The sequence below is a fragment of the Oryza glaberrima genome, chromosome 6 (assembly GCF_000147395.1).
Source record: "Oryza glaberrima chromosome 6, OglaRS2, whole genome shotgun sequence".
NCBI lineage: Eukaryota > Viridiplantae > Streptophyta > Magnoliopsida > Poales > Poaceae > Oryza > Oryza glaberrima.
Window position 1 is genome coordinate 28931107 of NC_068331.1, and position 23496 is coordinate 28954602.

General features: G+C 42.3%; 4 protein-coding genes across 9 annotated transcripts; 1 reads left to right on the top strand and 3 right to left on the bottom strand.

The window, feature by feature from the left end:
• The first annotated feature begins 915 nt into the window (after positions 1-915).
• LOC127776767 (chitinase 1) lies at positions 916-2185 on the top strand. Its single transcript, XM_052303312.1, has one exon. It carries the CDS (start codon positions 931-933, stop codon positions 1978-1980), a length of 1050 nt encoding a protein of 349 aa, XP_052159272.1. The 5' UTR covers positions 916-930; the 3' UTR covers positions 1981-2185.
• A 2402-nt stretch (positions 2186-4587) lies between these two features.
• Positions 4588-5752, bottom strand: LOC127776769 (NAC domain-containing protein 22-like). Its single transcript, XM_052303314.1, has one exon. It carries the CDS (start codon positions 5630-5632, stop codon positions 4754-4756), a length of 879 nt encoding a protein of 292 aa, XP_052159274.1. The 5' UTR covers positions 5633-5752; the 3' UTR covers positions 4588-4753.
• Positions 5753-8649: 2897 nt separating this feature from the next.
• Positions 8650-15925, bottom strand: LOC127776509 (1,4-alpha-glucan-branching enzyme, chloroplastic/amyloplastic). Of its 2 annotated transcripts, XM_052302907.1 has the most exons (15): positions 15709-15925; positions 15532-15594; positions 14171-14378; positions 13986-14055; positions 13282-13551; positions 12267-13173; positions 11838-11954; positions 11618-11680; positions 11071-11178; positions 10500-10601; positions 10267-10334; positions 10104-10185; positions 9870-9986; positions 9123-9787; positions 8650-9045 (listed from the first exon to the last, which is right to left on the bottom strand). In XM_052302907.1, exons 1-14 carry the CDS (start codon positions 15790-15792, stop codon positions 9584-9586), a joined length of 2463 nt encoding a protein of 820 aa, XP_052158867.1. In that variant the 5' UTR covers positions 15793-15925; the 3' UTR covers positions 8650-9045; positions 9123-9583. The 2 variants fall into 2 exon arrangements, with proteins under 2 accessions (XP_052158867.1, XP_052158868.1); XM_052302908.1 differs by lacking the exons at positions 15532-15594; positions 15709-15925 and adding an exon at positions 14653-15451 and having other exon boundaries at positions 8651-9045.
• A 668-nt stretch (positions 15926-16593) lies between these two features.
• On the bottom strand, positions 16594-23342 carry LOC127777886 (protein LAZ1). 5 transcript variants are annotated; one of them, XM_052304506.1, is made up of 10 exons: positions 23081-23342; positions 22671-22776; positions 19739-20091; positions 19578-19634; positions 19365-19473; positions 19100-19284; positions 18924-19012; positions 18058-18319; positions 17682-17933; positions 16595-17590 (listed from the first exon to the last, which is right to left on the bottom strand). In XM_052304506.1, the coding sequence occupies exons 3-10, from the start codon at positions 19886-19888 to the stop codon at positions 17255-17257; spliced, it is 1440 nt and encodes a 479-aa protein (XP_052160466.1). In that variant the 5' UTR covers positions 19889-20091; positions 22671-22776; positions 23081-23342; the 3' UTR covers positions 16595-17254. The 5 variants fall into 5 exon arrangements, with proteins under 5 accessions (XP_052160468.1, XP_052160466.1, XP_052160467.1 ...); XM_052304507.1 differs by having other exon boundaries at positions 19739-20109; XM_052304504.1 differs by having other exon boundaries at positions 22671-22794.
• Positions 23343-23496: the final 154 nt, after the last annotated feature.

A 23496-nucleotide genomic window follows, 5' to 3' on the forward strand; every position in this document is an offset into this window, starting at 1 on the left:
TTTAGAAAAAAAATTTAGGTTGGACCACCCATATATTAAATCCTAGATACGCCTCTGCGGATTAGCACATAATTAATTAAGTAGCTAAAAAGTTAAAAAAAATATTAATATGTATTTTTAAATAACTTTTTATATAATATTTTGTAAAAGACATACCGTTTAGTATTTTGAAAAGCGTGCATGGTAAAACCTAGAAGTAAAAATTGGAAACTAGCACTAAAACTAGCACTAAAACAGCCTAATAGAATATGTGAGACTTCGAAGTCAAGCCGGCTGGCCCACCAACTTATGAAGCTAGCTGAAAATTGGGCATATTTTGTGGTCATGTGGAATTTGTGGATTAGTTTTCATCTGCTCTGGTAAGTTGAGTACATCACATATAGATATATTCAGAAGTAGCATCAGCAGCATTCAGCATTTGGCAACTGTATTTGTTGCAGCTTGTTGCGTGCAACAATTGGGCTAATTGATTGCACACGAGAAGAAGAAGAAGAAGAAGAAGAAGAAGAAGAAAAAGGAAACAAGAGAATTCCAAGAGATATACACATCGTCCGGCCGTATACATAGCTAGCTGTCTGTGATGCATGCATGGTCAGCTGTGGCGAATGCGACCGGCCGCTAAGTTTGATCAATCGTCAAAGCTCACCATGCATATGATGTAGACTTAGTACGTACGTTCCATGGAAATGGAAAGTCTGACTGACTTTTCTCTCGGTGTAACTGAACTCATGATCATCATATCCGATCTGATCGGAGTACATATTTGACCAACACCATATACATCCATGAATAATTTGGATATACAGTAGTGGAGTATTGAAGTAGTTACTGTTAATCGTGGCATAGTTGGCAACGCAATTTGTTGTTGAAAACATATCAAAGATGCCAAACACTGCACACACCAGCTAGCTTCCCTCCTTATATAAAGCCATGCGCTCCCACCGCTTCTTAACATCACTGCAACTCAGCAGCAAGCAAGCTAACTCCATTTTACTTTGCATTGCCACCATGAGAGCGCTCGCCGTGGTCGTGGTGGCCACGGCCTTTGCGGTGGTGGCCGTGCGCGGCGAGCAGTGCGGCAGCCAGGCCGGCGGCGCGCTCTGCCCCAACTGCCTCTGCTGCAGCCAGTACGGCTGGTGCGGATCCACCTCCGCCTACTGCGGCTCCGGCTGCCAGAGCCAGTGCTCCGGCAGCTGCGGCGGCGGCGGCCCGACCCCGCCCTCCGGCGGTGGCGGCAGCGGCGTCGCCTCCATCGTGTCGCGCTCGCTCTTCGACCAGATGCTTCTCCACCGCAACGACGCGGCGTGCCCGGCCAAGAACTTCTACACCTACGACGCCTTCGTCGCCGCCGCCAACGCCTTCCCGAGCTTCGCCACAACCGGCGACGCCGCCACCCGCAAGCGCGAGGTCGCCGCGTTCCTGGCGCAGACGTCGCACGAGACCACGGGCGGGTGGGCGACGGCGCCCGATGGCCCCTACTCGTGGGGCTACTGCTTCAAGGAGGAGAACAACGGCAACGTTGGGTCCGACTACTGTGTCCAGAGCTCGCAGTGGCCGTGCGCCGCCGGCAAGAAGTACTACGGCCGGGGACCCATCCAGATCTCCTACAACTACAACTACGGCCCGGCGGGGCAGGCCATCGGCTCCAACCTGCTGAGCAACCCGGACCTGGTGGCGTCGGACGCCACCGTCTCCTTCAAGACGGCGTTCTGGTTCTGGATGACGCCGCAGTCACCCAAGCCGTCGTGCCACGCGGTGATGACAGGGCAGTGGACGCCCAACGGCAACGACCAGGCGGCGGGGCGCGTGCCGGGCTACGGCGTGGTGACCAACATCATCAACGGCGGCGTGGAGTGCGGCCACGGCGCGGACAGCAGAGTCGCCGACCGGATTGGGTTCTACAAGCGCTACTGCGACATGTTGGGCGTCAGCTACGGCGCCAACTTGGACTGCTACAACCAGAGGCCTTTCAACTCCTAATAGCTCGTTCTAGCTTCAAGCTTGCACTGATAACCACTGATCGGATGCTTTACATCGATGAATAAGAATTCATCCGAGCAGACAAATAATACAATCATCAGTAATGCCCACAATGGCTGATGGAAAATATATTGTGCTTCCGATTATTAATAATTAATACTTCTACATAATAAACAAGATACGCTCTCCAGTTTGAGAACTCCTACTAGCGAGTGCGAACGTGCGATCGATTACCATTAGAGACACTGAGACAGACATGTGAATACACTGTGAATGCATGCGTGATTGCGTGGAATTCCACGGATTTCTGATAGCCGACAGAGACTTGCATTTCGTTCGGTTTGCACGCCAACTATTCGATCTGCTACGTGCACACGGCCGAAGTCTCCATCTTTGACGTGCACACACTGCGCAACATGAAAATATAAAGGGGACGGTAACCATAAATTTATAAATCGATACTGTAAAACTGTCGCTACAATATACTCCCTCCGTTTCGAAATGTTTGGCACCATTGACTTTTTAGCACATATTTGACCGTTCGTCTTATTAAAAAAAATTGTGAAATATGTAAAACTATATGCGTACATGAAAGTATATTTAACAATGAATCAAATGATATGAAAAGAATAAATAAATAATTAATTTTTTTGAATAAGACGAATGGTCAAACACGTACTAAAAAATCAACGGTGTCAAATATTTTGAAACGGAGGGAGTATTGTAAAAGGAATTACCACTGAAACTACCGTTCGAATATGACATTTTGGCAAAAAATAAAAAGTCACTGTTTCGGTTCTGCTAGGCCTTCCGGATGGGCCCAACGAAGAACCAAATTCAGGCTTCTTGATGGGTCGTTCTGTCTGTAACTCTGTATGCAGTTAGCCCCCTGAGTTTAATTAGCCCAACCAGCAGCACAGCCCATTTCTAACCTTGCAAGCATCCATACTCATAAGAACTTTTATTGGAAAATGTTTATATTGCCTCCCTCAGTTGTAACCCAATCTAATTACCATACCTTCAACCGCAAAACCATGTATAGCATCTCCCTCAACTATCAAAATCAGGTCACTCTACCTCACCAAGTTGCTTTGACGGTGGTTTTGTCTGACGTGGTGGCAAATAGGCTTAAGTGGGCTCCACAGGTAAGTGAAACACCCCTCCCCTTCTTTCGATCCTCCAAATGCATGTACGGTAGCATGATGCACGGAGGTGGCATTAGCTTCCTCAAGCGACAACAAATTAGCCGCCATGTAGTGCATCCCATGCTCACAGCCATGCCACACGCAAACCACCACGCTAGCACAACCAGGGCTGTGTAGGCCGCGACGATGGGGAGACATATGCATATTCTCTATCCCGCATGTCTTGTTCGACGTCCTTGCTGTGGCCTTGGCCACGGTTGTCCTGTGCTCTCCTTGCCGAATGAGCTCAACACTCTCATCTTCATCATCTTCAATGATGACGTGGACAACCTCATCAAGGAGATCAACCGCTTCTAGGGCCTCGCTATCGCCACTGCCATCAACCCGTCGTGCCTATGTCTGTACTCTTTGCCTCCTTGTAAGACCAAAGTTCGATCCCGGAAGTCTAAACTACTCTCTTCAGCACTTTTTACCAGCTCTACAAGCTACTCCCTCTACCGATTTTGCCATATCCCCATTTGTTTCTTAGACCATGACTGTTCATTGTGATGAGTGGGGGGCCTTGTTTATACATTCGCACTATTTTCCCTAATTTGACTATATTAACCTGGATGTATAGCCTTTCTGAAAGCATTCAACTCTTGCTCTGCATCAGTTCCCTTAAAAACTAGGGAACCGATGTTCTTATGCATTTCTCTGGAGAGAAGTAGGCCTTGTGGGCTATATCTAAAATGCTGGTTTGAGGTAGTCCTCTGTGGGCTCCTTTGGTCAGAGAATACTAAAGAGAGAGAAGAGGTGATGGAGCCCTCATGAGCGATGGCAATGGTAGGTCAGTCCCTCTCTCCAGATGGTGCCACAACGGTTGGATAGGTAAGGCAATTGCTGGCCTGACGACACACAACAAAGGAGTCAGAAAGAGAGATGGTCTGTGGCGGTGCATGCTCACCGTGTAGCGGATGAAGATCAAATGAACGTGCCACGTAGGATGAAATTGATGCCCAAACCAATTAGGTCAACGTGACATGGTTTTGATAGTTGAGGGAGTCCCCGTACCTAATTTGCGGTGGTGGAACGGAAATTAGATAATTGGATTATAAAAATTTTTTAGTATAGGTATAAGCGAAACAATGGGACTTATGACAAATATTTGAAGGTATAAACAAATGAAATAATTATTATAAAAGTTGAAAAGTTGTTTTAAAAAGGTATTCTGATAAACTGATATACGAAATGATGTAAAAAAAACATCATACCGTTTAAATGCTTGCCTGCAAAATCCATAAATTCTCGCAATTGAAAAGCATACATATGCCTCGAAAACGAATATGATTCTTCCATTCATTTGTTAACGCCTACGCTTATTTGGGCTTTATATTTGTGCTGCCATCTTTGCGAAATACATTCAGTTCTAAAAAACGAAAGAAAAAAAAAAGATGATTTGTCGATCTATATACATGTGCAATTAAGCTGCAAAACCATGCACCGGGGGTCATAATTAATTAATAAACTGATGATCGATCGAGCTCTCTGATCATGATCATTTCATAGAAAGAGTAGTAGTGTAATTCTTTGTGAATGAATTAACTACTAAGTACATAGCAGTGATTTAATGAGGTAAGAGTACGTAATCAGAAGTTGAGGACGCTGGCGTAGTAGGGCGACCAGGTCTCCATCCATGGGCTCCGCAGCTGCGTCAGGAATGGCTCCTGCATCCACTCCAGCCCGCTCTGCGGCCTCGCCACCTCCAGCTGCGGCAGGCTCAGCGTCGCCGGCCGGACCAGCTCATGCGCCGCCGCCGACGCCTCATCCACCCCCACCACCTCTTTCTTCATGGCGTCCGAGGAGGAGGAGATGGAGATGGAGGAGGAGTCCTGCTGCAGGGGCGAGCCGGTGTTGTGGGTGCCGGAGGACGTGGTGGAGCGTGCAAGCTCCTCCATGGCGACCCTCTGCTCCAGCTCCTTGAGGGAGACCGCCTTCCGGTAGACCTTGCAGAGCACCATGTCGTCGTGTTGCATTTGCAATTGCATGGTGTCGGGAATGGCGGCGGCGTCGGGGAGGCGGTACTCGTTCATGACCCAGTCGGTCTTGGTGCCGCGAGGGGCGCGGCCCTCGTAGTAGACGAGCGTCTTCTTGAGGCCGATGAGGCGCTTGGGATCGGCGGCGCAGCGGATGGCGCGGTCGGAGCCGGTGGCCTTCCAGAAGCCGCGCTCCGTGGTGCGGCTGGGCCTACCGCCGCCGCCGCCGCCGGTGGCCTGCTTGCGGTCGCGGGGGACGAAGAAGTACCACTCGCGCTCGCCGATGCGGGCGAGTCCGGGGAGCTCGCGCGGGTCGTGGCGGTAGAGGTGGACGGTGGGGATGATGTCGAACTTGAGCTTCTTCCCCTGCACCACCTGCTTCAGGTAGAACTCCAGCAGCTCCTCCTCCGTCGGATGGAACCTGAATCCCGGCAGCTGCTCCACCTCCACCTCTCCTCCTGCCGCCGTCGACCTGCTCCGCTGCTGCTCCATAGCTCTGTATATGTATCTTTGCTGATTGATGCTAGCTGTATTGGATGTTTAATTTCTCGGAAATGTAAATGGGTTTGTAGGTGAGATTAATCGACCGATGAGTTGGGGGAGGAAGGAGAGGTTAAATTGCTTGGTATATATAGGCCGGCGTTGGAGAAGATGACGATGACATATGTAACAGTAGGCAGTACTGTAGCAGCAAAGCAAGTGGTCACCATTCCATTCCATCGTCGTAGTCATGCGAGAGCTGACTTTTACTGGACAAACGTACGACGACGACACATCGATTCTAGTGTAGTGTGTGTGACTTGGACTCTGCCATTCACTGTGCATGCGTCTCATCCTGTCCTAGCTGCGTAGCTCATCAAACATCGGAATTTCTTGCTTTAATCTGCGCCGCCCACTACCTGATTAACTAAATTAATTTAATACTACTACATTGCATGTTAGTAGTAGTAGCTATCCGGTGACTAACTGACTGAATGTTAGTTAATTAAGGCACATACCTCATCGACTTGGGCATGCTAGTGCTAGAGCTGAGGACAAGTTTTCCTTTTTTTCTAAAACAACGATGAAAAGAGAGGATGGACTGGGTCTAATGCATGGCAGCAAGTTGATGTCCAAAGCCTGTTGCAAATCGTACCAAAAGGAAATTTGTAGGGTTAGGTTTTCTGTCTTTCTTGTGCTAGTGTTCCCTGTTAAAATTCCACTACATTTTGCTCAATGGACTTTGCCCAAAAATATACAGTGGAACAATTTCCCTCAAGCGCGATTTAAAAAGCTAGTACTAGATAAAAGCAAATCAATAAAAAAAACTAGGTAACAAATTGTAAATGCAGATATTTAATTACTGTTGTAGTAGTACTTCTCTATATATAGCATCAATCACACTGATCAAATTCAATTAGAGCAATTAGATATGCTCCTAATATAAAAAATGATAAGCACACTTTTTAATTTAGTAATACTACTACTTTACATGACAAGTAAAATATCTGGCAAAGTACACTTAAATTACTACCCAGTCGTTAAAGCTCATTCCTGCTAGTGCTTGACTGATTAATCCTGGACACGCATTGGAGATTGAAAAACTGTTGCAATTGCAGGCACTGGAGGATAAAAAAAGAGCAATTCTATGTCTTTAAGGAGGTACCATGAGGTACCAAAAATTTAGTATAAAATTTAGTACCTCATGGTACCTTATAGTACCTAGATACTAAGAGGTACCAAATTTATAATAGAAAAAATGGTACCTCATGTTACCTCCTCAATGACCGTAAAAATGCTCTAAAAAAAACATCTTCATAGTGAATGTGAGGGACAAGTGAGTGGCTGCAAGCCTGCAAAGTGCTGAGAAGACTTGGTCCAGTGGTGGCACACTAATTAAGTATAGAGTTATCGTAATTAGACAATATATTAGTCAAGCTTTGTGATGAGATAATGCGAAGATCGATGTATCGCTTCTGTACAAAATTGGGTGGACGTCGCTTTCAAAAGGATGCGGAGAGAAACCACCCATATATGATGACTCCCCAGGTAGTATAATTTATTAGAAAAACCATTCCTGACCCATATAACTGAATGTAAAAAAAAAAAAGCGAATATTAAGAAAAAATCTAATATAAAAAAAATATAAGGCTTCGAATCTAGACCGGTTAGCTCCACAAATATCCCTAGGCGTTTCTCTATGTTAACTAATTGTTATATATGCACCAATAAATTCTTTTTTTTACAAGTTATTAATTTCCCACCAATTAATAGCCCTGTACACATTTCTAACTTGACACCTTCTGTTCATTTTTCAGGAACATTATGTATTGTTAATAAGAGAATTTTCCCTGATGAAGTGAATTTGGCTTAGCACTGTTCTGAATATGACCAAACAAGCCAGCTCATAAACCATAATACTGTTAACAGCTGTGTAGAGATAAGTAACTGAAGGGTGTTTCGCATTCGCTTGTGGGGTTCCTAGCTTTGATATGGATGGCTTTACTTTGACATAATACTTTGAACTGGTAAAACGTAATAAGTGTTTCAAGAGTGAATGGCTGGACCATTTAAGTAGTACTGTACATGTATAAGTTCCACTATGATCCACGTATTTTCAACAAGATTGCAATAGCACAAATGATTCGACCCCTAATTGATGATTTGTGTGTCCATTAGTCGTGTTTGAGGTCATGACTTCCACAAGAAATTCCAAGAAGACGACATGCTGGTGCGGTCCTCCTGATAGTGCTCTCTTCAGATATCTCCAACTCTTTTCCCATTTCTTCAAGTCTTTCCCTTTCTCTCTCTCAAAACCGTGTTGAATTATTCCAAGTCTCCTGAGATTATTCTTTTTTGACGATATTAATTTCCAAGTGGAAAATCATTGCTGCTGATAGTTTTGGCGGCTGTTGCGGCATAAAAGAAAAAGAAAAGAATGGCTTGCTAGCTAAAGTGGATTCATTTTTCAGGTATCTTAGCATTCGCCTCCCTAGCTATAGGTGAGTGCAATCAGTGCGTGTTGAAATCAGAGAAAGGGCTAAAGTGATTGAATTCTTATGTATCTTCATGGGAAGCAACCTGGCTTGGAAATTCTACTCGAAAAGGTAAGCCTTTCCTTTTGGAACCAAGAAGGGAAACTGAATGGAAGATGAATATTCATTCATAGGTAGGTATGGTGATGCATCCATCAGGTTAACAATATTATCATTTAACCACTAAAATAGTAGCAGTATCATCTGAAATTCTGAAGTCTGAACGCCAAAGTGTCATCTTTTCTGAAGTCTGAATTTTTCAGTTTCTCAGTGATGCTAATATTGCGCAGCCATCATATTCATCAGGCATTAAAGGCAAAAAGGTTGCCCATATGGCTATAAGGAAACACATGACAAAATACCACACAAGGAATTAATTAAAGAGTGACGTAATATATTTTGGTACTATGGCAATTGACAAGTCGCATGTACTTACTTGTCTGGTGCTAGGAGACACAAGCTGTACAGCCGTAGTAGTTAGAAAAATCAAGAGGATGAATTAACATTTTAAAGGAGCGTCAGTACACATACAACAAGGTATAGAACGAGAGATAAGGAGAGGTTTTCACGCATTTACATTTCACTTGGACCAGTTCTTTGATGGGCTCTCCAATCCAAATCCAATCCTACACAAGTCGTCGTTTATCTCCTCTCAAGTCAAGTCCATGGAATTGCATATTGTGCAAGCAATTGCAGCCTCCCTCTCACCAATCACCACAAGAAGAAGAGGAAGAAGAGAAGCAGCAGCTGTCCATGGTTGTACTTTGAAATGGTCCAAGTCTTGCGAGAAGCACACATTGTGACTCTTGAGGCTGTGGTTGTGTTTTGTGTCATTGTGCGAGTGCGCATCAGTGCTCTGAATGATGATACCATTTTTCCTTTTGGGAAGACCTGGAAAAAGAAGTCGTTAGCTGACATATGAATTGGAGGAAAAAATGAGGCATGAAAAGATGTAGTATGTCACATACTATGTGTGTCAGTCTATCACAGTGACACCATGATGCACCTGAGTCAGTCAGTGTGAGTGCTCATCTCCAAGCTAAAAGCAAAGCCTGCTCCTGAGATATGAGAAAAATAAACAGGGAGTGAACCTTCTTCCTCAGTTCTTCGGTCTATGCTTATATGTCCAATAGAAACTTCTGCAATTTCAATGTATCCATCATGTTACAGGAAACAGAGATGGTAAATGAACAGCTGTTTTATTCTGGATGAAAGCCTGAAACTTTATTTTTACATTAGGCTTGTGCAGCTCAGGTTTAAGGCCACATCATCACTGCTTATTCTTTCTTTAAGGCGAACTATACATAAAGTTCATATCATAGATAGGTACATAGCAACTGCTAAAGAACCACAACCAAGTCCAAGGCAAGCCAGGATCTCCAGATTACAAGGGCACCAACAGTTGCTCCTGATCAAGAAATCTGATGCTTCATTTGCAGTCTTCGTCAGAAGACCGAAACACAAACTTCATCCCTTTCTTGCCACAATCGTCCTTCTCGGAGCCCTTCCAGCCACCAGAGATAGTCTCCCCACTTGTTGCTTCAACATCGATATACTCTGTAACAATCTTTCCAGAAGCAACTGCTCCACCCCTCCTGAGCTCTTCATGATCTTCATCAACGCGATAGTAAGCCTGATAGTGAAGCATTTTGTGAGGTTGCATTGCAGTTGGTTATGGCTCATTAGTTATGAAAATTTCAGTGAATGGACTTTACCACACAGGTACGGGGCGGGGAAAGGACTTTGAATGAGTTAGGGCGGTTGTTGAAATTTGTTTCTGGTACTCCTGGCATTCCCTCGGGAGACGTGAAGTGATCCACATCATGGCCAACCTGTGGTACAACAAGATCAATACTGCAAATAAGTTATCTGATGCAAATTTGGTGGTGCCTCAATAGTTTAGGAGAAAGAGTGCAAAAATATTTTGAGCATTTGCTGTCGCTGCTTACTCTTCCATGGCCACCAAAGACCAAAGCATCAGAGTCCAGAGCTACTCTGTACTTCCCGGGCAAGTCACATCCGACTTTGTAACTGCACATTTTGCAAGTGGAGATTATATTAAGTACTGAACAGAGTATTTTCAAAAGGCAAAGCTTAAAATGAATTAGTTACCCCTTGTAAGTTTTGTTGGGATGAAAATTGAAAACAAAAACCAAATCTCCACGTTCAAAGACAATAACCTGAAAAGGAACTTGGAGTTAATTGTACAGTTGTATTTTAAGAAATTAATTGTTCTCATCACATAGCTAGAATTTCGTGCCGTGCTTTCCTGAACAACTCACCTCATTTGAATACATAGGACATACAAGCAACAAGTGCCCATACTAAATTACAATTGCCATTACCTTATCTTTCTCGTTCATGTCGCTAACAATCTGCTTTGATGATGACAGGAAGGAAAATTCCTCCTCGAGTGCATTCATTGCTTGATCAAATGCATTCATATACTGTTCAATATTGGTGCAATTAAAAATTAGACATGTTAGGTGAGACAAATTGCAGAGCTTGACTGCAGAGAATGCTGGGGAAAATACGAATAATTCATAAGGATAAATTGTTTTATGCAGAGAAAGAACTACATTTGAACAAATGGACAAGGTCCTTGGCATTCGTCCTTTATCTTTAGAATAATTTTTCAGAACATGCCGTTCTGATTTATGCATGCAAAATGCATGCCCACATCAATTCTGTGTGAAAATCAAAGAAACTGTAGGTAGCCTAAGGAAACATTTTATGCTAATAAGAAAGGATTGAAATAATGTGCTGCACGGGAAATTTGAACTCGATTCCAAAGTGAATAGGAGCCCACTGTAAATAGCAAGAACATTGAACCAAAAGGGAGGTGATGATGGCAAACAACCAAAAGGTGCTGCCATGACAAAACATGTAAAATACATTGATATACTTAGGCACAACCTTGTATCGAAGGTGATCAGTGTCGACAAGGCTCCACTGACGTCTGCATTTATCATAGCTCCAGTTGTTGCCTTCTCTTGGAAAGTCAATCCATTCTGGATGGCCAAACTAAAAGGAAATTGCAGAATCAATATGAGTTGGAAAGACATACAAGAACCCCAGACACAGCAGCTATGCCGTACATATAGCCCATATTGTGCAAGGAACTCATTTTATATGTAGCATAAGACTTGATAATACCACTATATCATGTTTGTGCTACTCAAGAGAAAATATCAATATAAATCATGTGTGTGATTTCAGTTTATGTATGATTTGGATTAGTGGATGACCAGGAATAACAGAACACATCATGCACAAAGATAACAATGCTTCAGTTTATGTATGTTAAAAATTAGCTGCCAAGTACTTGGGTATCTTAAGAAACAGCGGGCTAACCCTTTATGTGCCTCACTTTACCCACACAAAGGAAAGAGAATGCAAAGGAATCAACATTCAAGGAACGCATTAACAGGAAGCGAGTTTCAACATATTACTAAGATATTACCTCATTGCCCATAAAATTTAAGTAGCCATCACCTCCAAGGGCCATCGTAATGAAGTGAATCATCTGAAATATTTGAAGCACAATTAGCCAAATAATATTAAAAGAGGCCAGGACACATTTTATTCAAATAACGACCAGAAATTTTAGTAAATCTATGGACATTACAACAATTGTCTAGAACTAGTACCATGAAATCAACAACAATTAAGGGGAAAATAACCTTTTGGAGTGCAATGCCACGGTTGATGGTAGGTGAAGCAGGCTGCAAGTCTGACATGCCAGTGTACATTTCCTTGTCCATCAAGAGAAATGCTATAGTCTTGTCACCAACAATGGACTGAAAAATGTGTAAAATCAGCAATTCAGTAACTGTCTCGACATAAGAACATGAAGCTAACAGCATGCTGCAGCTAATTATTGGATAATGGTTGTAAGGCCCTTATACATTGTTACTATTCATAGTGAAAAAAGGAACCTGCTTACTGTCAATAGCTATCAGAAAATAGAGTAGCAATTTGATAACCTACAGGATTATGCGGTATCAAAGTATTCAGAGCCATCAGCTAAGTGTTGATTTGTCTACCAAGTCAAACAAGTGTATTACCACCCAACTATACCTGATCATCTGTTAGATAATGGATAACTATACCTGATCATGGCTCTCGGCATAGGCAATGCATTTTTCTGTATATCTCCTGTTAGTCAAAGTTTGCACTATTTCACTCATTGACCATTTGCGGTCCTCTTTGTTCTTCAGGTAGTCAATCCATCTATCAGGAATGGCCATTGCCAGGCGGAAGTCAAACCCTACTCCACCTTCATCAACTGGCCGACAAAGCACTGGCATGCCCGAAACATCTTCAGCAACAATAGTTGCTTCCGGCAAGAGTTTATGCATTAAATGGTTTGCGAGCATCATGTAAACAATTGCATCCACATCGGTATCCAAACTGAAATACTCCTTGTAGTTTCCAGTAAATCCCTTATTGATACCATGGTGATGGTATAGCATTGATGTAACCCCATCAAATCGGAAGCCATCAAACATGAATTCGTCCATCCAATATCTCAAATTAGAAAGAAGAAATCTTAAGACCTCCCAATTGGCATAGTTGAACAGACGACTATCCCAGAGTTTATGGTAGCCCCTATCTCCTGTATGAAAATAAGACTCATGAGTGTTTTGTCCAACGTCATAGCCATTTAGACCATCGGTCACATTATTACTCGCATGGCTATGGACAACATCCATCAGAACTCGTAATCCTAAACTATGTGCCTTGTCAACAAGATATTTCAGATCCTCTGGTGTTCCTGATCTGCTGCTGACTGCGAAAAAATTTGTCACGTGATACCCAAAAGAAGCATAGTAGGAATGTTCCATGATTGCCATTAACTGAACTGTGTTGTAGTTATTTGCCCGTATGCGTGGTAACACATTGTCTGCAAATTCTCTGTATGTGCTTACTTCTGGCTCTTCACCACTCATCCCCACATGAGCCTCATAGATGCGTGGAGCATCAGGTTTTGGAGGTCGAGGATGCTTAAACACGTACCTGTAAGGTAAACAGTAACAATGATCATGTCAGCAAAGCTTTGCGTCTTTATGCTTCCCAAATATTTGAAGCTTGTTTACATTGTAGTTCAAGGCACAAGTAGAGGACCTTTCACAGGCTGGAGGATCCCAGTGTACACCATCATATGGAGCTCCAAATTTAGAGGCATCAAAAGTTGCATAACGAATCCATGCGGGAATACGATCAACCCATGCTCCACCCCCATGCCTAAAACGAAATTTAACCTTGGAATTGTGAGGGATGGCAGGCTTCCCATTGACATGTGAAATCTTGATTGACCAAATGCCAAATTTATCCTTCTCCATCTTGTGTTTTGCACCATTCCAGTTATTGAACTCACCAATGAGCTGTGCTTCTCTATATGCATGAAGAAAAACCTCCAAGTTAAATGCATTGAATATTTCCCCGCAAAAAAATGCATTAAATATTGCAAATACTGGTAAGGTCTTAACAAAAACAACAATTAAGAAATCACAGCCTCACAAGTTCAGAACCAACTACAATCGGACAAAGATAACATAATTTTCTCTCTTTACGGCATTATGTTCTACCCCCGATACTTACCTTAAACAGCCAAGACGTGCTATGAGTGAAAACTCAAAACATCTCTATTACCGGCGGTGAGGAGCTATCTTATGTTGTAAAATTAACTTTCTGCTAGCTGCTACCAGACAAAGCATAGTATTGAAAATAAAATGAAGAAGTGGTACTTAAACAACTTGATCAGTGATCCATATTTCCTACAACACATAAACATTAGCGAATAGCTGGATGACTACATTAGAACTTACTGTGCAGCAGGCGCCCATTCACGATATATTGTGGCACCATCAACTGTATTAATCCCAAACTTCAAATAGCCTACAAAACATGGAATGAGAGAACCATAAAGAGTTAAAAGATGCAAAGAAAATAGAATATGCCGACTCTTGTATGAAGGAATATTTGTGCATTAAATTGAAGTAGTGAACTTAACCTTTAGAAAATTCTTCAAGGCCCCCCTCATGTTTTTCAATCAGGCATTTCTGGTCGAGGTATCTTTTTATCCTATAGTTGAAGTGATCCTTGAATTCCTCCAACTTAGGGTCCAGATCATATATAGGAAGGTGGTCGACCTCCTCCACAACAGTCACCATGGTTTTGTTTTTTCGCGCAGTCGCAGGAACTGAGAAATTGGTCTTGACCTTTGAATTATGAACAATAGTTAGATTTACTTGAGGTGGCTTCTATCACTTCGATTTATATATTGCAATGTAACAATCAGTTGCTAAACTGTACCATCTTGTATAAGACTGGTAGGAAAAAAGATGAACCGCAAACAAAAACGTAGATAAATTTAACCAAAATCCTATCCGGTCAATAAGGGCAAAGATTGCTACTCCACCAAAGTACAGCTTTGGTGTCACCGAGATGACCCAATACAGTATTCCAATAAATAAAAATCCAACATTTCCCCACCTGAATATATTACAGAGAAGAGATACATGAGAGTTTCCAAGCATAGGAGCCCTTGACAGAAGAAAAGGGGAGGAGGAGGGGATGGAATAGGGGGGGACTGGTTGCAGGGTTTCTCCAAAAACGATGCCTTGAAGAAGGTGACGACGTCGGAAAGGACGCCACCATCGCATAAACAGGAGACTGGAAAGGGTTTTCACCCAGCAGCAAGGGGGAACAGGGTGTTACGACGACGCCTCCAGGGAGGGGCATTGCATGATGTCCAAGGACGTTCATCGCCGTCAGGCCGGCTATGAGTCGGACAGAGCTTTCGCCCAACACCCTAAAACCATCCTCGCTACCAGCCAGCACACACCGTGCAACCCAACAGCCAAGCGGCCGTCGGCGGCCAACTAGCCCGGCAGGACCCGCCGCCGCCAACCTGCACAACCGACAGCACCTGCAATCCGCATGTCCCACACCCGACAGATCTAGACGAAACCCTCCAACGGGAAAAATGGCCACACAGCCTCCCCTAGTTCCATCAGAAGAATCAGGGAAGGGGCGCATCAGCGGCTTGGGAACCCAGATTCGGAACAAGAACATGGAAGGTAGTATGAAAGGTAGAAAAAAGTATTGAGAGAGAGAGAGAGGAGGGAGGCTAGGAGAAGGACGGGAGAGTGGGAAGGAGGTAGAGCCGACGGCGGCAAAGGGGAGCGGTGCCGCCGGCGGCGAGGTGGTCGGCGGTGGGGTGTCGGGGTTTTGGGGCTGTCGCCCGAGAGAGCGACACGGGACGGGAGTCGCCTGTGGCCAAAGAAATTCAGACTTACTTGTTTTCCCCACAATTAATTATCACCATCATCAAATTCCTAATTCGATAGATATCCTGCAACAGTATCTTACCTTTCCAGGCCACGACCGGCGCGGCGAAGAAACCACGCTCAGGCGAACATTGCCACCCCCGCCCTGCGGACCACCACACCATCAATAACCCAAACACCTAACAAAACAAGAGAGAGAGAGAGAGAGAGAGGGAAAACTAATCATATCATATATAGAAGTTTCTATATATTGACTGACCGCGATTCCCGGGCTCGGTCGATCAGCGAGAGAGGGAAGGAGCGGAGCGGGCGCGGAGGAGGAAGAGGAGGTGAGACACAGCATTGCGGCGGTTGTCGGTGGCCGTGGAGGCGACTCCCATTTCCACAGCTTCGAAATCGGCGGCGATTTATAGCGCCGGAGCGGAGGCCGGAGGCGGCGAGGAAGCACGGAAAAGCGTCATTTTTTTTCTCTTTTCTTGTGCAGCAGTGGAGTGAAAATTGGGAGAAAAAAAAAAGGAGAAAACAAAGCCAAAGTGCTGACGTGGACACCCATCTGCTGCCACGTGGACGGCCAGGAGGTGCCCAGGAGCCTTTGGGCCAATTGGCCATGGGCCTTCACGTGTCTCTCCTTCCTTTTCTTTTTCCAGACGCAAATAAATACAAACCGAATTCCTGTAAATCATAATACAAGACAAAAGCGAAAGGTAATGAGATTTCTATGCTGACACTGTTGCTTGTTTCATCCAAATGAGGTTGCTTGCTGCTGTTAGCTGTCAGTAAAGCAAATGCATACAAGGTAAAAGCAGCTTTGATTTCTGTCAAAATGTGTAATTATGTGGCCTTTTTGATAGCTAAAGCAGTGGGGGAATAAAACGTATTTGTTGCTCGATCAGCTTACTCTCACGTCTTGTTATCAGTTGCTTTTGGTGACTCATAGCATCCTAGGAGGATAATCACTTTGTATGCGTGTTATGTAGCACAACGTGATTGTGCCAAATCTGTCGCGTGATCAGCTTAACTAAGGTTCTTTTTCCATTAATTCCCGGCACAAAGGCATATGTTTTCTTGTCAAAAAGAAAAAAAAAAAGGATTCAAGAACATCTGGATGAAACCTTGAAGAAAAGATAAGAAAAGAACTGCATATTTATTTTCCTCTTCAACTTTAATCTGCTTGAAATTTATTGTCTTCTTGATAAAAAGTAGCCACTTGAAATGTATTGGCGTTAACTGGGATGTTACAGAAATTGCAAGCTCAGAGCAGTTATCATTCTGTCATGATCTGACGCAACTCAACTCAAATGCGGTATATCCCAATGATTGGATTTACCTACGGTGCAAATCATTCATCTAATGCCAGGGAGGTAAAAGGACGCCCTCCTTTATAATTTATTTGAATGAAAGAATGAACAATATACTGTAAGTACATATAACAAAAACTTGACAACACCAAAAACAAAGCTTGCAAGACATTTCTTCCTCAAATCAGAATCTTATATACTTTTGTGGAAAAAACTGTCCTTTACAACTGATAATGCAAGCATGAATTAGTTAACCTGCCATGCTTCACAATTTGATGCATGCATGCCTGCAATGTTTATCATCAAGACCCTAGCATCTGAAATGTCAGTTGAACAACCTGGAGATAATGTCATCTGCTAGCTCAATCTGCAGCATTGCAGTGTCCTCACAAAGAGATCCTAGGTTTCAACCTAATTCGAGTCTCTGTCATCTGTTTGCGTGGTAGTAAGCATTTAGCCTCCAAGGAAGATCCAGACCAAGAAATTCATGTTTCAGAGCATTAATCCTTACTCCCTAGTAATCCATCTGTGCCCTCGGATTTCATACCCACCTAATCCTTGATCACTGCTCTCTCCTCCACTCTCTGCGCTCCCGTACCCAGATTTCCTGCGATGCTTCCGTGATTTCTTCTGACCACTATTATCACTTAAGCTCCCATTCAGGAGAGGATCGTCAATACCGCTGATTACCCTGCTCAAGGATTGTTGTGAATTTATGCAGCTATCGTCATTTGTTTTCTTCTTTTCTTTCTCATGCTTTTTGATGTTCTGTGATATCCTGTGCAGCTTTTCATTGATTGGTTCCACAGCATGATTGACGGTGAACTTCAGGTCATTCACAATCTGCAAGATTCAGTCAATGTTACAGTAAGAAACATATTTTGAAGTAAAATTGATGGGAGACAGCAATGAGGAGCTAGCATCTTTATCTTACATATTCTCCTCCTCCAAGTACGACGTCACGAACACTTTCTTTTATGCCAGTGGAGCATCTGACACGATCGCCTGGCTGGGGAAGCCTAGTCTTGGTTGGTCGCTCACTGTCCTTAACTTCATCTGGATCTAGAGGGCAATCAACTGAAGCATAGTCTCCGAGAACTGAAACCCCTCCAATGAAACGATCACCCATCATCTCATATGGCTTGGCAGGGAACACATACAGGTGGGCAATAGAAGCAACTCCCATCTGTATTGGATGACAAAACAACTAGTTAGGGTTTGTTTCAAATGGACAACAAAAAAGACACAAGCATGACTAAATGAATAAACAGGAAATCCTTCACTGTCACGGTAAAATAGGAATCGACAACCTCTATGCAGATAATGAAGTCCTGAATACTGGACTTGAACTGCAACTCTTGAGCAATAGGACCTCTTAGCAAGCCCCAATTGTACAGCAATGCAATCACCACACCTTGCCACCATGTTAAGAAGACTATAGACTTGAATGTCAGAAACTTTGCAAGAGGCTTTATATGGGCTAGTTCATCCTTTATGGCAGCATAGAACTGAACCAGACAATACAAGGCCCATGACTGACTAAAATTGAGAACCACAGCAGTGTAAGAGTACCTGGTAGATAGGGGTTATTAGTTCAGCATCAGCAAGCTAGTGCTCCTACTTTTTACTGAGTAACAATAAAAAAACGAAAAGGAAACATCATTTTAACTGCTTCATGATTACAGCAACTGATGCATGAACTAATTCACCAATGCTAGCATGTCATTTGTCCACTGAAACCGTGGTTTAAGAAATTTGCAGTCTAATGCATAAAACTGAGTTATGTATAAACATATTTTTCGTGCGGTGAAAGGCATATGAAAATAAACTATTAAGAGTCCACAGAACACTCTGTGCCAGAGAAAAGATTATTCAAGGCAATCTATAGTAGTCTGTGAAAAGTAACTGTAGAATTTACAGATAAATGTTGCTTGAACTCACAAGTTGAAATCGAGTAAAAGGTACAGGAAGTGATATACCACAATGAAACATGCAAGCATATCCATAATTTAAAAGAAAAAAAAACAGCATAATTTTTAACTGGATTAAAAAGCTCTAGAGGCAAAAGTTGTATGGAAGCAATGCAGCATAAATGAGAAAAAGTTTATGCAAGGAATGTTGAACAAAATGTTTAAATGAATTAAATAAACGCCCTTCATGTGTATATGCCTCTTACCCATAGTTCCACTTAAACTCTCCTTCACAGTACACTCCAAAGGATTCAAGAATCACCGCAAGAATAGCACAAATTGTCTTTATTATCACCTGTCCCAGGAACAAGAGAATGCATTAGTTTGAATTTCCATCAGACACTTGAAAATTAAAAGGAACAGGAAATAAAGAGCCACGTACATATTGAACAAGCCCAAACTTAATAACCAAGTAGAACCATTCTCCTAGAGGCCAAGGTTTCAGCATGTAATTCATTGGAAAAGGATGGTTCACATATCGTTGTCCAGTTTCATGGTCTAAAAGTGGTACATCAGAACCTGAACTGCCTTCCCTCTTCAGAAATTCAATTGTCCTATCTTCCCCACCTAGCAATGAAAATATTACATATAAGGACTAATGTAATGATAATAACAGTTGGAGTGGAAATTGCTGGAAAAAGGAGTACCTAAGCAAGCAACTAGATACCGCCCAAAACAGTACATAGCAAATGCCTCGTAGCCATCTCGCAGAATCTCAATATCAACACTAATTGATGGATTCACCAATGATATGTACTGAAACAATAATCATAAAATGTTACTACCAGAGTAAAAAAAAAATTGTCTCATCCGACATTGTGATTGTAATATTATAAAAAAGACATAGCATAGCACCTTACCGACTCGACCGCATAGCATGGGACCATGAGAATAACACCGACAAGAAACTTCTGCTCCTGTAAAAAGAACACAAATATGGCACCAATGAGCCAAAATAGCAAGTCAAACACAGCTCCAGATATATGAACACAATGCTTCAAATTGTAAATGTTGATTGCACCTCTGGGTTCTTGTAGGCTGACAGATGATTGAACAGCAAGAACAGAGATAGTGAAAGCGAGGTGATGACAAAAATGCCAGCGGTGATTGAAGCCCAAATAGGGGGCGCATAGCTCCTGAAAACTGAGTACAGCTGCTCTGCCAATTCCATTGTTCTCTCTTGTCTCCCTCAATTCTACTCAAAGTACGCCACTATTAGAGCTACCAATATATTGACAGCCTCCTCCTGTTTCACAATATGGTTCATAAAGTATCATAATTCACAAGCCCCAACTGATACTGGAGTCCTTTATTAGGAGGCAGACACCAAGAGGTAGGATTATGTTCTTCCACCAAATGCACGGTAGTATTCAACTGCAAGCACAAAAAAGACTGAAATTTTTATGGGCAAATCCCAGATCAGAAGGACCAGCAGCAAGGACATGTCCTCCATAGAAAGGAGTACCAGCCGAATTTAAATCTGGAGAAAACGAAGCTCATAAATTAAGCAAAACAAAAATCGCATCTTTCCAATCAAACTCCTAACTTTGATGCCGCCGTGAATCAGAAACAAAAAAAAACCGCAAATTTCTGCCGAATTTCCATCGAAACCAATCTATTTTACTGCTAATAGCCCTATAGAGTGCCCCACTGAGGAGCAAAAGGAGAATCCGCCCAAGGAGGGGCAATGAATCGAAGAACAGATATTACGGTCTGAAACAACACAAACCTGGAGGATCAGATTTGTGCCGCAAGAGAGGAGAGCCAATTTATGAAGTGAAGGGAATAAAAGAAGGAAGAAGCCAAAGAATCCAACGATCAAAGTTGCGTCTGGATTTGGAATATGGGATTTGGGATTTGGAGAGGAGCAGGAGTTAGGAGAAGAATGTGTTGCATTCTAATTATGATCTAATTAGAATTTGGAGAGGAGCAGGAGTTAGGAGAAGAATATATTTGGAGAGGAGCTTTATATTGTGTGTTGCATAATTAGATCATTGTTGATGAGACTAGAAGGGTAGGTGGTGGGGCGGAATCGTAGTTAGCAGGCGATTTGTGACGAGAAATTGAAGTTCAGAAGTGAGAAATCTCGTCATGAGAGAAGAGAGCACTTGGTTCCAACATTTTGGAGTCTATGCTGATCTGGGCCCATCTTTCCTTTCTTGTCCCCCCCCCCCCCCCTTTTTTTTTTCTTGCTAATCTAGGTCTCTAACTAACTTTTTCCCCTTATCTTACTAGTTACAAGCCCGTGCTAACGCTACGGTGATAATTAAAAGTGAAACAACCTCAAGACTGGTTATCAAGCATAGATTCAACACATTAATTAAGACTTAAGAATCGGAGAGTTCAATTAAATAAGCAGATTAAGTGAGCTGAGTACAGAAGCTTTCTTTCTCACAATATAATGCAATATAAATTTCTATATATCAAGTGCACTGCACAACTCTAATTATGCAACACATTGTGAGCTAGTGGCTGAACAAAGAAGTAAAAATTGCAACAAGGTGCACACATCTAAATGTAAAACATTCCACAACATATATTTTTTGCACATAAATATTTGGAAAATGAGTGGAAACAAAAAGAAAGAGAGCAGAATAAACACCGCGTGCTAAAAAATGTTGAGCTTAATGGTTAAGAATATTTAGCTCCAGAAAAAAATCTCTACAAAGAACCAAACCATAGAACAAGTCATAAACCATTTTATCTGATTTTAAACTTCTTTCACTTCCTAGAATACATGAAGCTCCTATGGTATAAATCTGATTGTTCTAATTGCTCCTCTGTTTAAGAAATGTATCTAAAGAACAAGATGCAATGTGGTGAGGGACACTCAACTTTCAAATCCTGGTAGTACATCTCCGGAAATTTAGAACAATAGTAAAAGCTCGGAAATTCAGCAATGAACTTTCAAGTCTTTACAGGGCATATTTCATAAATTCATAGTGATGATAGAAAATTCAGCATATGAGCTTCATGTATTCTGGGCAGAAATTCAGCACTGAACACTCATGGTATAACATTTGATATGTTCAGATTGCATAATTTCCATGTACATCAAAATTATTATTAAAGGGGTAAAAAAAGGATCCAACAAAATAGAAAAGAACTGCTACCTGTGGCAGGTAATTTTCTGTTAAGATATCAGTAAGATGTGGCAGGTAAATGTTAAAATTGCAAATTGTCAGTTCTTGTAGCATTATTGAATAGAAGTTTGTTTATTGCAAAAGTTTGAGTGAGCTACTTATGAGATGTACGAGGGGAAACATGAAAACAATTGTTGCTTGTACTACATCATTTCCTCGTGCTTGTAGAGGGTGATGTCAAGTTGATTGTTATTTGCATAAGTGAAATGAAATTGAAGGGCATTAGTGATTGAGGGATATATTTGAACAAACCGTACCACTCTATAATCTATATATTAATCAAACACTAATGGGATTTCTGCATATATCCTTGACTTTAAATGGCAGAATTCCCAATGAAAAGAATTACAATGCATGAATCAAACAGGCAAGCCTAGCACATTCATACTTTTTTCTATTTTCGAGAAATACGCAGAACCTACATTCAGTTTTGTATGGGCGAGAAGATTCAATCCTGGATATAAGAAACAATGCATATTATGAGACAAAACTAGAGTGAAGTAGACAAACAGAATGGAGAATATGTGGATCAGGTTATTTATTTATTCGGGCAAAACTGTATACATGGAATATTATTTTAGATTTGGTTCCTACAGGTTCAAAAGAGCTCACATAGTCAATGATCATTCTAAATCTAAAGAACACAATGGATCTAAACCTAGGGAACTGATCACAGATGCACGCCAATGATCAGATATGTATGTACTCCAATAAGCAGGAATATAGGGTCACTGATACACTGCAAACTAGTATTTATTTCTTATAAAAAAAACCAAAGAGATTGATTTGTTAGGAGGATGTATATTGTACCTGCTTGGAACTGGACTCTGCAAACTGAGGAATGAGACGAGGGCATGGCCTGACGAGGCTTCGCTTGATCCTGCAGCAATTCCAACCTCGACAAATGATCTGAAACCTGAGTATTTTTTTGTAGCTGGAAACATTTTAACTGGTAAATTTTGTTTCTCAAACTATCTAATATAAAATATCATAAACTAAAAAGAAGTGAAATTGGGGACTATAAAAGTCACAACAAGATTATGTATGCATGAAAAGACACGGAAGCATATTGAAAGACTTCCACAGCTATGATTTGTGTCATGCCAACATAAATCAACATTATTCATAAAACTAGTGAATCATCAGCACGCAAATACACAGATCCAAAAAGAAAAAAAAAAGAATACCATCGATCAATCAACACTCAAGCTAGCATTCACCTTGAGGGAGATGTGAAGATGGGCAGCTAAGGAGCGGAACCACGGGCGGCGGAGGGAATCGAAGATGCAGGCAGGACGACGATTTGCGGTGCGGGGTCCCGGCGGCGAGCGGCGGGAGATGGAGGCGGGGGAAATCGACGATTTGCGCTGAAAGGGGGCGGCGGCAGCAGGGCTGAGGGGATCGACGACGGCGATTGGATTTGGATGGATGGGGGGCGGAGGAGGAGGAACCCTCCCGCGTAGGCGTGCTCTCGATCTGATACGTTCGATGATTTTAATACTACTTTGAACTGAACTATAAGAATTTTCTAATATATTTTACGATATTCTTATAAAAAAATTTGGTGAGTGTTTGGGACCGAAACAATTTTATATATCTACTCTTATTTTTTCTATGAATCTTTCATACTTAAGAT

Excerpts from the sequence above, each read along its gene's own strand:
- LOC127777886 (XM_052304506.1), bottom strand. The coding sequence starts at position 19,888 with ATGGAATTGGCAGAGCAGCTGTACTCAGTTTTCAGGAGCTATGCGCCC. Across the intron at positions 19,013-19,099 it reads AGTTTGGGCTTGTTCAATAT|GTGATAATAAAGACAATTTG; the intron begins GTACGTGGCTCT and ends TTCCTGGGACAG. Across the intron at positions 18,320-18,923 it reads GAGTTTAAGTGGAACTATGG|GTACTCTTACACTGCTGTGG; the intron begins GTAAGAGGCATA and ends CCTATCTACCAG.
- LOC127776769 (XM_052303314.1), bottom strand. The coding sequence starts at position 5,632 with ATGGAGCAGCAGCGGAGCAGGTCGACGGCGGCAGGAGGAGAGGTGGAG.
- LOC127776509 (XM_052302907.1), bottom strand. The coding sequence starts at position 15,792 with ATGCTGTGTCTCACCTCCTCTTCCTCCTCCGCGCCCGCTCCGCTCCTT. Across the intron at positions 13,552-13,985 it reads GAATGGGCGCCTGCTGCACA|AGAAGCACAGCTCATTGGTG; the intron begins GTAAGTTCTAAT and ends TCATGCATATAG. Across the intron at positions 10,335-10,499 it reads ACATGAACGAGAAAGATAAG|GTTATTGTCTTTGAACGTGG; the intron begins GTAATGGCAATT and ends GTTCCTTTTCAG.
- LOC127776767 (XM_052303312.1), top strand. The coding sequence starts at position 931 with ATGCGCTCCCACCGCTTCTTAACATCACTGCAACTCAGCAGCAAGCAA.